The 14,298-nt window shown below is 46.9% G+C and overlaps 3 protein-coding genes and 1 pseudogene across 3 annotated transcripts in view; 2 read left to right on the top strand and 2 right to left on the bottom strand.

Annotated features, from left to right (window-relative positions):
• SNRPE (small nuclear ribonucleoprotein polypeptide E) overlaps nucleotides 1–14,298 on the top strand; it is a 302,587-nt gene that overhangs the window by 159,261 nt on the left and 129,028 nt on the right. The gene's annotated exons all lie outside the window — the stretch shown is intronic.
• The window catches only part of LOC126051937 (uncharacterized), a 183,807-nt gene that overhangs the window by 141,759 nt on the left and 27,750 nt on the right, over nucleotides 1–14,298 (top strand). The window lies entirely within an intron of this gene.
• Nucleotides 253–2,174, bottom strand: LOC126051955 (zinc finger CCCH domain-containing protein 11A-like; annotated as a pseudogene).
• Nucleotides 9,203–12,001, bottom strand: LOC126051949 (zinc finger CCCH domain-containing protein 11A-like; the record flags this gene model as incomplete). The annotated part of the gene is given in 7 exon segments (XM_049831885.1): nucleotides 9,203–9,267; nucleotides 9,803–9,939; nucleotides 10,242–10,282; nucleotides 10,284–10,444; nucleotides 10,893–11,016; nucleotides 11,643–11,762; nucleotides 11,948–12,001. Coding segments are annotated over 7 exon segments (702 nt in total), but the record flags the coding sequence as incomplete, so codon positions are not given.

Below are 14,298 nucleotides of genomic sequence, written 5' to 3'. Positions count from 1 at the left end.
CATGCTCATGTAGCTCGTACAACGACGTTTCAGTCCACGGTTCATATTCTGTTCGCATTCTTAACTACAAGCAACTGTTTGCGGGAGGTGTTTTTTAAACAGCTGCATTGACTTGACAGGCTCATACAAGCGAGAGCTATACCGGGGAAAAAAATATTTAAGACTCCAGACTCTCGTCCGTAGCTTTAAACACGACACAGTTCAGGCACTCTGTGAAGTTATACATTCACCTCCAGTAGAAATGCCTTCAGTAAGCAAAAAGTACCCATCTTCATCGTCATCTGCAGCACTGATTACAACTGGCTGGAGGATGTGTAGGACTTGGGACCTTTTCAGAGCTTTCCACTTTCATCACCCCCCTCAGCTGCGGAGTGGGACTTGACTGGACAGAAAGTGTGTTTTGCTGCAGTGACGCCTGAGCCATTTTCACATCACCTTCTGCAGGCTCAGGTGGACTTGGAAGCGTAGCTAGAGGAAGACGAGGACCATCTCTCATTTGGCCATGTAAAACTGTCACCCCAACCTTGCACTCACTGTCTAGATACGGTAGATAAGGTAGACAACCCACCTGGCTGCTGAATTCAGAGTTTCCTATTCCCCACCCCTACGAACACACTAGGAACAACGGCTTCCCTTCACACACTCATCTCACCACCCTACCCTCCAGAAAGGATGAAATGAAGGGAAAGCCACCTGAAGTGCAAAGATCACACAAAGCACAGAGAAGCTGAGCATGAAAGAAAAAATTAAACACCAGAATTACAGTCCGTTTAGCTGAGAGCCTGTGACTGCTCACTTCTCCCTACGCTCATCAGTGAGCAGTTACTTGATGCCTTCTATGGCATTGTACCCACTCCGAAGTAATATTCAGAATTAATTCTTTCATGCTTAAAGGAAAAGGGCCCAAGAAACTCACTTTTGCTTGGCGGGAAGAAGCGCCCATCAACATAGCGTCCTTTCGTGTGATGGAACGCGCAGTTGGATTTCTGACAGCCAGCTGGTTGATTCTCCCAGTAGCAAGGAATCTCACTGCGCTTTTTCTGAAGACAGAAAGAAAGAAAAGCTCATGGTAACACTCGCCTTAGGCTTGCTAAGAGACATAGTTACACGTCATGCCAGAGACAGGGCTATCGCAGTGCAGTGCGGAAACATCATTCCCAAGGGCAGTCTATCACTGAAAGCATTTCAGGGCAGATCGACAAAACTTGCGTAAGCTGTAACTACTACATATTATCTAGCTTTCCTGTCGTTCCGTTGGAGAAGTCGCGGGCTCGCACACATCAGTTCAGGGTGGGTTAAACTAAGACAATGTGCAAAATACTGGGATTATTCAGAGGGGAAAAATGCCTTGAACTGCCTAGCTTGAATCTATCTCAAGTTCTCTTTCAGAGCCTTATTTCCTTCCCATCTTCTCCCTCCCCGCCCTGTGCTACCCCAAGACGTCAGAACAACGCCAGCACCTAATACAAAAATGTCTTGCTGAGGTATACCTCAGAAATTGATTTTTCTTCCCCCAACGTCCTCCCACCCCCCTCCAAGTAACAGAAACCAGTATCATTTGAAAGCAAGTAAATCTAGCACGTACAAGCACATTCAGTCTGCCGACAGCAAGGAAAAATGCTTTCAGGGATTTAGTTGGAGAACACATCTTTAGGCAAACACTCACATCGACTTCCATGTGTCTCAATCTGCAGGTAGGCTTGAAACAGCGACCCTCCTGCCACCGCCTGCACACTCTCTCACTTCCCAGAGCAGCCGCACAGTGGCGGAAGGAACAGCTGTCTCCCTGTAACCAAAAGGAAACCCACAAAGAGGAAATTAAAAGAGTACAGCCTCAAAAATTATCCATGCTAGTAGAACTGGAAGCAGAATCTAACTGCTTCTTAAGTTAACAGACATCTGGATGTCTCCGCCCCCTCCTCTCCTAAAAACTCAACAAGAAACCCCAAAGCAAAAGCAGCCCAAACATACCTTGTCACAGGTGGAATAGAAATAGAAGTAGCAGTCGTCCCCTTGCTTGGACATAATCGACACCGTCTGAGAACGAGCTCAGGTTCGAAGGGTTCGCTCTCAGCAGGGACTTCCTCCAGTCCTCGTAAGAGCTGGCTTCGCTCTTTCTTGGACGGAAAGTCTCCTGACGGCTCGATCAGTCAAATCGTCTTTTTCAAAGTAACCCTAAAGAAAGGTATCAGTAAGTGAAAAAGGAGAAACAGTCCTACTCCCCGGTCTAACCTTTTTTGTTGCACCCCAGCTAACGCACGAGAGGAGTATTATTGCCCCTACCTGTGGGTTATAAAGCACAAAGTATTTCACTTGGGCAGTCTCTCTTGCTGCTCTGCTTTGTGCCTTTAATCGCTTACAAAAATATTAAAGATGCTTAACGCCCCCCCTGTTGATTAGGACAGCCAGATCACAAGGAAGGCAGAGCCCCAGGAACTACGTGTTCTCATCCCCCTTGTCAATCCGTCAGCCTTACCCCAGACGCAGACAGCTGCTGATGATTTACCTGCTGGTCACCGCACTCCACTAGCCTGACAGCGCCCTCGGTGTCACAAGTTACACAGAGAATGCTGCACTATGATGCGTATGCAAACCACCCATCATGTCGTCTGAAGCGCAGGACAAGCTCTTGCTAACACATCTCATTCTCTGGATGAGAATCTGAAGCCAAGTTGTCCACAGCTGAAGCAGAATAGCCAGAATTTCCACTCCTTACAGTTGTTTTAGTCAACTCTACCTGTTAAATACTGTCTGGACATACATACACATACCTGTTTATGCACACACCAAGAGCAAGTGATGATAAAGTCAGCAAGAGTGAGAGTAAAAATTAGAATGTGGGGCTATTTGCCACAGCAGACTGCATAGAAAGTCTCTCATTTTGAGGGAACCGGCAAACCCAAAAGATCTACGTAACGGTTTGATGAATGTGCCTTCAAGGCTGATGCTTTATAACACGAGGGATTTGGGGGTCAGCACACAAACAGGCATACCTACCTACACGCATACAGTATCAACGTTTCTACACACGCGAGCGTGCACAGCCTATGTTGCACGATATCCGTAGCGAGAGCAACTCTCAGCCCTAATCGGACACGCGGAGTTGCAATCAATTAACAGCAGGGAGACAGCAGATCGAGGATACCGCAAGCTTTGAGAGGCAGGGAAATGCTTCCTTTGCAAGTGGCATGGCTGCATGATACCAAGAATTTGGGATGACTTTGATTTTTAGGAAAGAATTTGTTCTCTTTTTACATCAGAGCCAATGCTACAAGTTTGCCTTCATACGCTCTTCTCTAATCCATATATCCATCATCATGCATTGCAGCAAGATCACGGAAGGTTTGAAAAGATGGCTTAGGTCCAGTTCGACAGCTGATGATTTTTTGGTGCCTCCAGAGCTGAAACTGATCTTCTTTAGCCACAAGCAGGTTTTCTTCATGCGAAGTCAGATACTTTGATTCTTACCCTTTTAAAGATACTAAATGCCATAAAACCTGCAACCACACCAGATAAAGCTCAAATTCAAGCGGTTCTGACCCCTTTCATTCAGACGCTGCGCGTTTCTGTGCAAGTATTTCTGACTCTCTTGGACAAAACGGAATGAAATGGTTCTTACAAATTAATAGCAAAAGGTTGGAACCTTCTACTCACACAAACACTAGCGGATTTTCAAGGAGGTTTTTTTTTTTTCTGGCAGGGAATTTTCCCAAATCTGAAATAAAGAGAGGACAAGGTGGGTTCTCATGTTAGTTATTGGGTTTTGACTGCTTGTCAAAGGGAAGAAAAACAGTTGTTAAGTGCAAGGGTTCCTTCCCTTCTTCAGTATTGATGGGACTATTCACTTTTCACCCTTAGCACCTTCGAAAACAGACTGTTGTGTCCTGCAGATTCCTACGCATCTCCTCCTAGAAATTACTGGGTGTGCTGCTGATGCCATTGATAATTAAATGAAATTTCAAGCACGATTTCCGCAGTTTGCACAAGCCAACTCCTAAATGGAAGGCAAGTAAGGACCACTGCTTTGCCCAGCAGAGGCATTCCAACACAAATCAGGAGGAATTCACGGTCTAGAAGGTGCCATTTCTTTTCCCTAGGAAGTGAGACACACCTGTATAGTGCAACTTTACTATATCCACCACCATGGGGGGAACAAGAGAAATCCCCTCAGATCTAGCTCTTTTGAATGTCCAAGCAGCTCAGCATTCCGCTTGTCGCCTTCCATATTCCTGAGCAGGAGTTTGACTGGACCCCTCCAGCCACCCGGGCTGCAGAAAAAGTGCAGCGCAGCCCATCCGTTGTTACGCACATTTGAAAGACAAAGACTCGTCTCAGGCAGAGGCAGATTCTTTCTCCTTCACGTTCAACAAAACCACCAGCTCAAGAAACAGCAGGAACCGAGACCTAGCCCGTATCCACTCACTGTACTCCAAACTCAACCCTCTTCACACCTTTCATGCTTTAAAGCCTTGCTACGGGGAAGGCTCACGCAGCCAGGTTTCAGGCATCGCTCGGCTTACACAGACATACTGACATACCCAGCTGTTTCCTTGATTTTGGTTTGGAGTGAATTTCCTCTGCGTCGTCCGGCACCAAGTTCACACATTCATCAAAGCCCTAAAAATCAGCAACAAAAGCCGCCGCTGAGCTACGTGCCCTGCTCTAAACTTCAGCAACAACGACACAAACTATCGTGAGCTGTGCTGACGTGGGCTGGACAATTAAGACTATTAATTGGAGAGGCACCCACCACGCTAGTTTTTCCTGACAGGAAGAAACAGTTTTATAAATTTGAAGAACAACCAACAAAACACCCAATCCAAAGAGATCCTGAGACTCACAGTGATGCAGCCTTCTAGCCGCATGCTCGGAAAGACCCGTCCGGTGTGCCGCCCCGCTCCCCACACGGCTCAAAGGGCCCTGCGCAAGAAGCACCAGGACGTTCCTCGCACACGGGGCCGAAGCCGCGGCAGCCCGGCGGTACTCACGTTCTGCAGGTAGCGGAAGATGAGGTTCTGGAGCGGAGCGTTAAGGACGCCCCACAGACAGACCACGCACCTGCACCTTTCCTGCGCCAGGGTTTGGTAAAAATGCTGTTAACTGCTGTCATGGGGAACAGCTCAACTACCGGTGAAGGCGGAGGCGGCCAGGCTACATTTAATACAGGACCTTCAGGAGAATACGGGCATAACAGCGAAAAATAAAATATTTACAGAAACCATGGCATACACCAAACCTCGTCTCCACGGACAGAGCCTAGGCCGGGGACAGTGAAGGCTGACAACAGAGCAGGAGGAGGGAAGCAGCGAGGGGAAAGCCTTCCTCGCCGGGCTCTCGCGCGCTCTTCCTCTCTCCCAAAGTCCACGAGCGAGCGACCGACCGACCGACCCATGCTGGCAGAAACTCCATGCTTGCTCCCAGCGGGAGAAAGTCCTTTGGCAGGATAAAGCATCGGCAGCTTGGGGCTGGGTGACCCTTCTGGAGCCGGAACAGCAGTTTGCTCAGTTTTGGTTTCAGACCTTTCCTCTAGGAACAAAGACAGCACAGTGGACTATCAAAGCACGCAAGTGTTTTCTTCCAAAGAGAAAGTATTGACAATCCACTCCGACAACCGATTTTTCCTCTGCCAGCAGCAAATGCCTGAGGGCCGCCCCACCTTCACAAATCCTCGTAGGAAGAGACTCAAGTTCTTCAAAACTTTAAGAAAATGATTCAAAAGGTAGCTGCTAGGGAAAACGATCCCTGGTGGCAGGGTACACAATAGACCCCAGTCTCAGCTGTCTTCTGCAGGGTCACAAATTCAGACCGCATGTCTGACCAGCAGGGAAGTTCAGGACAACTGCGTGCAGGTACTCCCAATGTCTACCAGTTCACCTGTGCTTTAAGACTCCTTGCAAAGCCTCAGCTAGAAAAAGAATCACCTCTGGGTATCCAACAAAAGAATCAGTTTCCATTTATTTCTTTCTTTATTTTAAGCCTTAAGACTATGCGCTTCAGGTGTCCAGCATTTCAGCAAGCTCCATGAGGAGCTCATCCTCATCCTTCTCTGGGTCCGGGTCAATTATCTCTTCCAGTTTGCCTCCTGAGATCTCCCAAAGAAACTGCTCAAAGTCGTCTTCTACAGAGAAGGGGGCTTCCCAGGCCCCTGTGGAGCTCAACCCCTCTGTCTTTACTGCTACTCCTGAGGAAGCTGAGGTCGAGCTTGAGACCTCTGACGGTGCCACAGAGTCTGCCGGGCTTCCAGGATGCAGTTCAGGACTGGGAAGAACAAGAAAGAGAGCAAATCAGTGTATGACATTCCTTAAGCAGAGAGATGTTTTCTGCAAACCAGCTCTTAAAATGGTAGTTAATCCCTCCTACCCCTCAGCCTTACGCAGGGATTGTTATTCAATTAACCTGGGGCTGCTTCTAGAGTCCAATGTATCAGCAGGTACATTTTGCAGTTTGGGGATTTATCCGCGAAGACACAGCATCTGGGGTCTGGCAAAGAAGGTTCCGTTTTTGTCGCCACAGGCACTTTGCCACCTTTACTAATTTGACTGCAAAAGGGTGACCAAGTCAACCTCCGCAGGCGTTCAGAAAACCCAAGAAGCCACTGAAAAGCTGTACCAACTTGCAGCATTTTCAGACAAGGATCTAGATAAGCAGTCCAGCCAGCTCCTAGAAACTTATTATTTCAGACGAGTTTTTCCTCTGCTGGATTTTGGCATGAATTATCTCAAAACTCTCATTTTTCCACGTGTGAAAAAAAAAACCAACAACCTTCGTTTCACGTGAAAGGCACACTGATGAAGCGAAAGAACAAGTTGTGGTTGTTACCTGGTTTGGGGTTTTCCTCTCCCACCTATGGAGAAGAGGCTGCCCTCTGGCAAAGCCGGAACAAGGGCCTAGGAAGAAGCAAGATGGTTTTTATGATACACAGGTCAAAGACTGCTTTGCAGATTCTTCCTCCGCTGCTTCTCCTCTGGCAGTGCTGAGCCTTAACCAAAATACAGAGCCAGGGCACACCTGAAGAAAAGTTAGCATTCCCTTAACGTTTACTAACGACCTTGGGTCTTCTTAAAGAACGCAGCAATTAAGGGACATAGCAGAGCATTATGTAAACACTGCCATTCACCTCGTAAAGAGCAGAAAGGTACTGCGAGCGTCCTGTCGACCACTTTTGGATTTAAAAGGGAACGGAGACCCGTAGAACATTTCAGTCTTCCATCTTTTCTCCAAGAGGAGGCTACAACTTGGGCATAAATTTTACTAGGGACCCACTACTGCCTCAGCCGCTCTCCTTACCACAGCCGCTTTTTTAGCTGAAGGCTCCTTCCCGTCGCCACCAGTGGCACTCGGTGGCTTCACAGCCGCCACGGCAGACGGATGACTCTCGGCTGCCTTACGTTTCAGTGGCTGCTTTCTGGGGAAGGTGGCTTTCCCATCCAAAGGCTTCAGGCACCCCTTTGGTTTGGCTAGAGTAAAAGGAAGAGAGAATTGATACCGTCTTGCTCTGCCTCAGGAAAAAAAAACCCAACAAACAAACAGGTTCTCTTAACAGCGCCACAGTCCTTCTAGTTAAGTGTATTTAGCCAGCAGCTAAACAGCACTCGAGCTTCAGCACTCGAGCAAGAGGAATCAGGCAGGGTTTTTTAAATTCACTTTTAGGGCTGTATGAAAGCTCATGGAAAGACAAAAGGGGAACGCATACTTAATAGCCAGTTCGTACCTGTCTCTGTACGGCTCTGTTCAGAGGGCAGTCCTAGCCTCTCCTTCAGAGACCTGGGGACTTGAACTACAAGAGAGAACAGAAAAAGTTGGGCAGGCTGCATAAATCTCCATTTGCTGTTCACGTTTCGAAATGAGAGCCGTCACGTCACTGGGATTCAGAGCTACCTTGAGCCCGCAACCAACACGCACAAAGAACCACTAGAAGAAAGGACAAACAGCAAACCTAAACAGAAAATCTGTGCATCAAATCCCCATGTCTGCTTAGTAGCTGCACCTCTCTTTGGTGCTTTGTCAGCACTCTCCAGAACCTCTGTCTTCTTCCCCAGCCTGTCAGCAAGCTTGCGCTTTAACGGAAGGACACTTTTACCAGCTTCAGAAAGAGAGGAAACAAGCAATACTTTAAGAACGTTTCTCTGGAGGCGGATTTTAGAACAGCCAGCCACAAACTTCCATGCTTCCGGGGATCTTTTCTTAGATTTGCCTTTCAGCTGCTAACCAAATTTGCCACTTCTGCCTGCCGTCAATACACATCTCTGCCAAAATGTATTTTCCTCCGGCACGCAGCAAAAATACCCTTCAACATAGTCACGTTTAGATGAGGGCACCCGAACAACGCCTCACAAAAAGCTCTTCCTCTGGAGGCTTTCTGTTTTCCCATCCTCTCGCCAAGATTCAGTTGAATCACGGGCTCCTCCCCTAAGACAAAGACTAATCTAGCTCTTCACTGCACAGAAGCCAGTAGCCACTAAGAGCATTGTCCTTCTAGCCCACGTCCCGGCAAAAGGCACTCTTCTGGTAGCCAAACCACAGAAACGAGTGACTACGCGTAGTAGTAGTGCCCCACGGTTTTTGCCTTTCAAAGGAATTTGTGCAGATCTGAACAGCACCACTTATACACAGACTCGTATCACGCTACTGTCCGCAAGAGCCACCGTCAGCCTGGTCAACGCTTCAAAAATTGGCTACTTGTATAATACCATCTTCTATAGGTCTGCCCTTGCATTACTGCCCGGTTTTCCCAGTTATCCCCTTATTTGCATACTGACACTCGTATTGACATTAGCCTCTCTCTCTGCTGCTACTGCACTTCACCCAACCGCTACTTCCGCCACGTGCTGTCGACACATTAGCTCATTCACAAATCTCACTCAACTTCAGGAACATGAGAGTCCAATTAAGCACACTGGAGGGTCTGTAAGGTGGTGTAACACATGATGAGCTACGGCTTAATGTCAGGCTGATAAAAACCCCTTCTGGATCTTTTACTGCAACACAACAAACTGAGCACCTACAAATGCCAAATATTTGCAATCAAACCAGGGCCTGGAAGCCTAAAAGCATGGTTTCCATTAGAAAAGGCAGCACCAGCAGGCTAACGTGTCTGAATTATCCTAATTATTACTTAACCTTTCGGTTGAGGAGCCATGAAATGGAAACAATAGTAGTCACTACAAGTAGGGGATATTAACTCACCACCTTGGCTTTTTGTTTTTTCCTTTAGTTTCTCCAATTTGATTTCTTCAAGTGTTTTTATTCCAAAATTTAAATTGTCCTCTGAAAACAGAAAATCATTAATGAAGCTGAGGCCTAAAGGCACATGTTGAAGAGCACACATCCTCAAGCTTCTGACAGCTCAGAACCCTTCCAAAGTCTTCCAAATAAACCCTCTCAACACTCCCCACCAGGACAAAAAGCCATAGAACGGATGGGTATTTTGGTAAGCGATTGGCACCCTTCTTCACCCCTCCTCCCACCCTACAGAGTAAAACCTGCAGTTTTAAGCGTTTTAATCCATCTACACGATATTAGATTCCATTAGACATGGCTTCTTCCCACAGTGTTTGAAAGGACACATTTGCAGGCATTTCAACTCCACGCTGTGGCTCTCTTTTGTTTTACAAAAGTCTACAAGGAGGAGTTGACCTGTCTGACCCAAGGGACACACGACAGTATTAGACAGGAATGAGCTCGTGGAAATAACTGACTCCATCCAGCTACCCGATGTTCTACTGTAGATTTAGAACATATCACTTTGGAGTTCATCGTCAAGTTCTCCTTCCAAGCCATCCTACTACAGCTGCTAGAATACCTTGCTTTGTATCAGCCCCGCGTTTCCCAGTGGAAATTATCCGCGATCCACTACGGGCTTGTGTTGCTGGTTGCTGGACAGGTGTTTTAGTTTCATCTCCTTCTTCAGAAAGCTGCTCTGAAAGTCCAAAATAAAACCTCTTCAGTTATGGAGCAGGGATTATACAAGGCGTTTCATGCTCATGTAGCTCGTACAACGACGTTTCAGTCCACGGTTCATATTCTGTTCGCATTCTTAACTACAAGCAACTGTTTGCGGGAGGTGTTTTTTAAACAGCTGCATTGACTTGACAGGCTCATATAAGCGAGAGCTATACCGGGGAAAAAAATATTTAAGACTCCAGACTCTCGTCCGTAGCTTTAAACACGACACAGTTCAGGCACTCTGTGAAGTTATACATTCACCTCCAGTAGAAATGCCTTCAGTAAGCAAAAAGTACCCATCTTCATCGTCATCTGCAGCACTGATTACAACTGGCTGGAGGATGTGTAGGACTTGGGACCTTTTCAGAGCTTTCCACTTTCATCACCCCCCTCAGCTGCGGAGTGGGACTTGACTGGACAGAAAGTGTGTTTTGCTGCAGTGACGCCTGAGCCATTTTCACATCATCTTCTGCAGGCTCAGGTGGACTTGGAAGCGTAGCTAGAGGAAGACGAGGACCATCTCTCATTTGGCCATGTAAAACTGTCACCCCAACCTTGCACTCACTGTCTAGATACGGTAGATAAGGTAGACAACCCACCTGGCTGCTGAATTCAGAGTTTCCTATTCCCCACCCCTACGAACACACTAGGAACAACGGCTTCCCTTCACACACTCATCTCACCACCCTACCCTCCAGAAAGGATGAAATGAAGGGAAAGCCACCTGAAGTGCAAAGATCACACAAAGCACAGAGAAGCTGAGCATGAAAGAAAAAATTAAACACCAGAATTACAGTCCGTTTAGCTGAGAGCCTGTGACTGCTCACTTCTCCCTACGCTCATCAGTGAGCAGTTACTTGATGCCTTCTACGGCATTGTACCCACTCCGAAGTAATATTCAGAATTAATTCTTTCATGCTTAAAGGAAAAGGGCCCAAGAAACTCACTTTTGCTTGGCGGGAAGAAGCGCCCATCAACATAGCGTCCTTTCGTGTGATGGAACGCGCAGTTGGATTTCTGACAGCCAGCTGGTTGATTCTCCCAGTAGCAAGGAATCTCACTGCGCTTTTTCTGAAGACAGAAAGAAAGAAAAGCTCGTGGTAACACTCGCCTTAGGCTTGCTAAGAGACATAGTTACACGTCATGCCAGAGACAGGGCTATCGCAGTGCAGTGCGGAAACATCATTCCCAAGGGCAGTCTATCACTGAAAGCATTTCAGGGCAGATCGACAAAACTTGCGTAAGCTGTAACTACTACATATTATCTAGCTTTCCTGTCGTTCCGTTGGAGAAGTCGCGGGCTCGCACACATCAGTTCAGGGTGGGTTAAACTAAGACAATGTGCAAAATACTGGGATTATTCAGAGGGGAAAAATGCCTTGAACTGCCTAGCTTGAATCTATCTCAAGTTCTCTTTCAGAGCCTTATTTCCTTCCCATCTTCTCCCTCCCCGCCCTGTGCTACCCCAAGACGTCAGAACAACGCCAGCACCTAATACAAAAATGTCTTGCTGAGGTATACCTCAGAAATTGATTTTTCTTCCCCCAACTTCCTCCCACCCCCCTCCAAGTAACAGAAACCAGTATCATTTGAAAGCAAGTAAATCTAGCACGTACAAGCACATTCAGTCTGCCGACAGCAAGGAAAAATGCTTTCAGGGATTTAGTTGGAGAACACATCTTTAGGCAAACACTCACATCGACTTCCATGTGTCTCAATCTGCAGGTAGGCTTGAAACAGCGACCCTCCTGCCACCGCCTGCACACTCTCTCACTTCCCAGAGCAGCCGCACAGTGGCGGAAGGAACAGCTGTCTCCCTGTAACCAAAAGGAAACCCACAAAGAGGAAATTAAAAGAGTACAGCCTCAAAAATTATCCATGCTAGTAGAACTGGAAGCAGAATCTAACTGCTTCTTAAGTTAACAGACATCTGGATGTCTCCGCCCCCTCCTCTCCTAAAAACTCAACAAGAAACCCCAAAGCAAAAGCAGCCCAAACATACCTTGTCACAGGTGGAATAGAAATAGAAGTAGCAGTCGTCCCCTTGCTTGGACATAATCGACACCGTCTGAGAACGAGCTCAGGTTCGAAGGGTTCGCTCTCAGCAGGGACTTCCTCCAGTCCTCGTAAGAGCTGCCTTCGCTCTTTCTTGGACGGAAAGTCTCCTGACGGCTCGATCAGTCAAATCGTCTTTTTCAAAGTAACCCTAAAGAAAGGTATCAGTAAGTGAAAAAGGAGAAACAGCCCTACTCCCCGGTCTAACCTTTTTTGTTGCACCCCAGCTAACGCACGAGAGGAGTATTATTGCCCCTACCTGTGGGTTATAAAGCACAAAGTATTTCACTTGGGCAGTCTCTCTTGCTGCTCTGCTTTGTGCCTTTAATCGCTTACAAAAATATTAAAGATGCTTAACGCCCCCCCTGTTGATTAGGACAGCCAGATCACAAGGAAGGCAGAGCCCCAGGAACTACGTGTTCTCATCCCCCTTGTCAATCCGTCAGCCTTACCCCAGACGCAGACAGCTGCTGATGATTTACCTGCTGGTCACCGCACTCCACTAGCCTGACAGCGCCCTCGGTGTCACAAGTTACACAGAGAATGCTGCACTATGATGCGTATGCAAACCACCCATCATGTCGTCTGAAGCGCAGGACAAGCTCTTGCTAACACATCTCATTCTCTGGATGAGAATCTGAAGCCAAGTTGTCCACAGCTGAAGCAGAATAGCCAGAATTTCCACTCCTTACAGTTGTTTTAGTCAACTCTACCTGTTAAATACTGTCTGGACATACATACACATACCTGTTTATGCACACACCAAGAGCGAGTGATGATAAAGTCAGCAAGAGTGAGAGTAAAAATTAGAATGTGGGGCTATTTGCCACAGCAGACTGCATAGAAAGTCTCTCATTTTGAGGGAACCGGCAAACCCAAAAGATCTACGTAACGGTTTGATGAATGTGCCTTCAAGGCTGATGCTTTATAACACGAGGGATTTGGGGGTCAGCACACAAACAGGCATACCTACCTACACGCATACAGTATCAACGTTTCTACACACGCGAGCGTGCACAGCCTATGTTGCACGATATCCGTAGCGAGAGCAACTCTCAGCCCTAATCGGACACGCGGAGTTGCAATCAATTAACAGCAGGGAGACAGCAGATCGAGGATACCGCAAGCTTTGAGAGGCAGGGAAATGCTTCCTTTGCAAGTGGCATGGCTGCATGATACCAAGAATTTGGGATGACTTTGATTTTTAGGAAAGAATTTGTTCTCTTTTTACATCAGAGCCAATGCTACAAGTTTGCCTTCATACGCTCTTCTCTAATCCATATATCCATCATCATGCATTGCAGCAAGATCACGGAAGGTTTGAAAAGATGGCTTAGGTCCAGTTCGACAGCTGATGATTTTTTGGTGCCTCCAGAGCTGAAACTGATCTTCTTTAGCCACAAGCAGGTTTTCTTCATGCGAAGTCAGATACTTTGATTCTTACCCTTTTAAAGATACTAAATGCCATAAAACCTGCAACCACACCAGATAAAGCTCAAATTCAAGCGGTTCTGACCCCTTTCATTCAGACGCTGCGCGTTTCTGTGCAAGTATTTCTGACTCTCTTGGACAAAACGGAATGAAATGGTTCTTACAAATTAATAGCAAAAGGTTGGAACCTTCTACTCACACAAACACTAGCGGATTTTCAAGGAGGTTTTTTTTTTTTCTGGCAGGGAATTTTCCCAAATCTGAAATAAAGAGAGGACAAGGTGGGTTCTCATGTTAGTTATTGGGTTTTGACTGCTTGTCAAAGGGAAGAAAAACAGTTGTTAAGTGCAAGGGTTCATTCCCTTCTTCAGTATTGATGGGACTATTCACTTTTCACCCTTAGCACCTTCGAAAACAGACTGTTGTGTCATGCAGATTCCTACGCATCTCCTCCTAGAAATTACTGGGTGTGCTGCTGATGCCATTGATAATTAAATGAAATTTCAAGCACGATTTCCGCAGTTTGCACAAGCCAACTCCTAAATGGAAGGCAAGTAAGGACCACTGCTTTGCCCAGCAGAGGCATTCCAACACAAATCAGGAGGAATTCACGGTCTAGAAGGTGCCATTTCTTTTCCCTAGGAAGTGAGACACACCTGTATAGTGCAACTTTACTATATCCACCACCATGGGGGGAACAAGAGAAATCCCCTCAGATCTAGCTCTTTTGAATGTCCAAGCAGCTCAGCATTCCGCTTGTCGCCTTCCATATTCCTGAGCAGGAGTTTGACTGGACCCCTCCAGCCACCCGGGCTGCAGAAAAAGTGCAGCGCAGCCCATCCGTTGTTACGCACATTTGAAAGACAA

Source organism: Accipiter gentilis, chromosome 29 (genome assembly GCF_929443795.1).
Source record: "Accipiter gentilis chromosome 29, bAccGen1.1, whole genome shotgun sequence".
In the NCBI taxonomy this organism is placed as follows: domain Eukaryota; kingdom Metazoa; phylum Chordata; class Aves; order Accipitriformes; family Accipitridae; genus Astur; species Astur gentilis.
The sequence above is the reverse complement of the archived record's forward strand: the minus strand, read 5'-3'. Positions and strand labels throughout refer to the sequence as shown.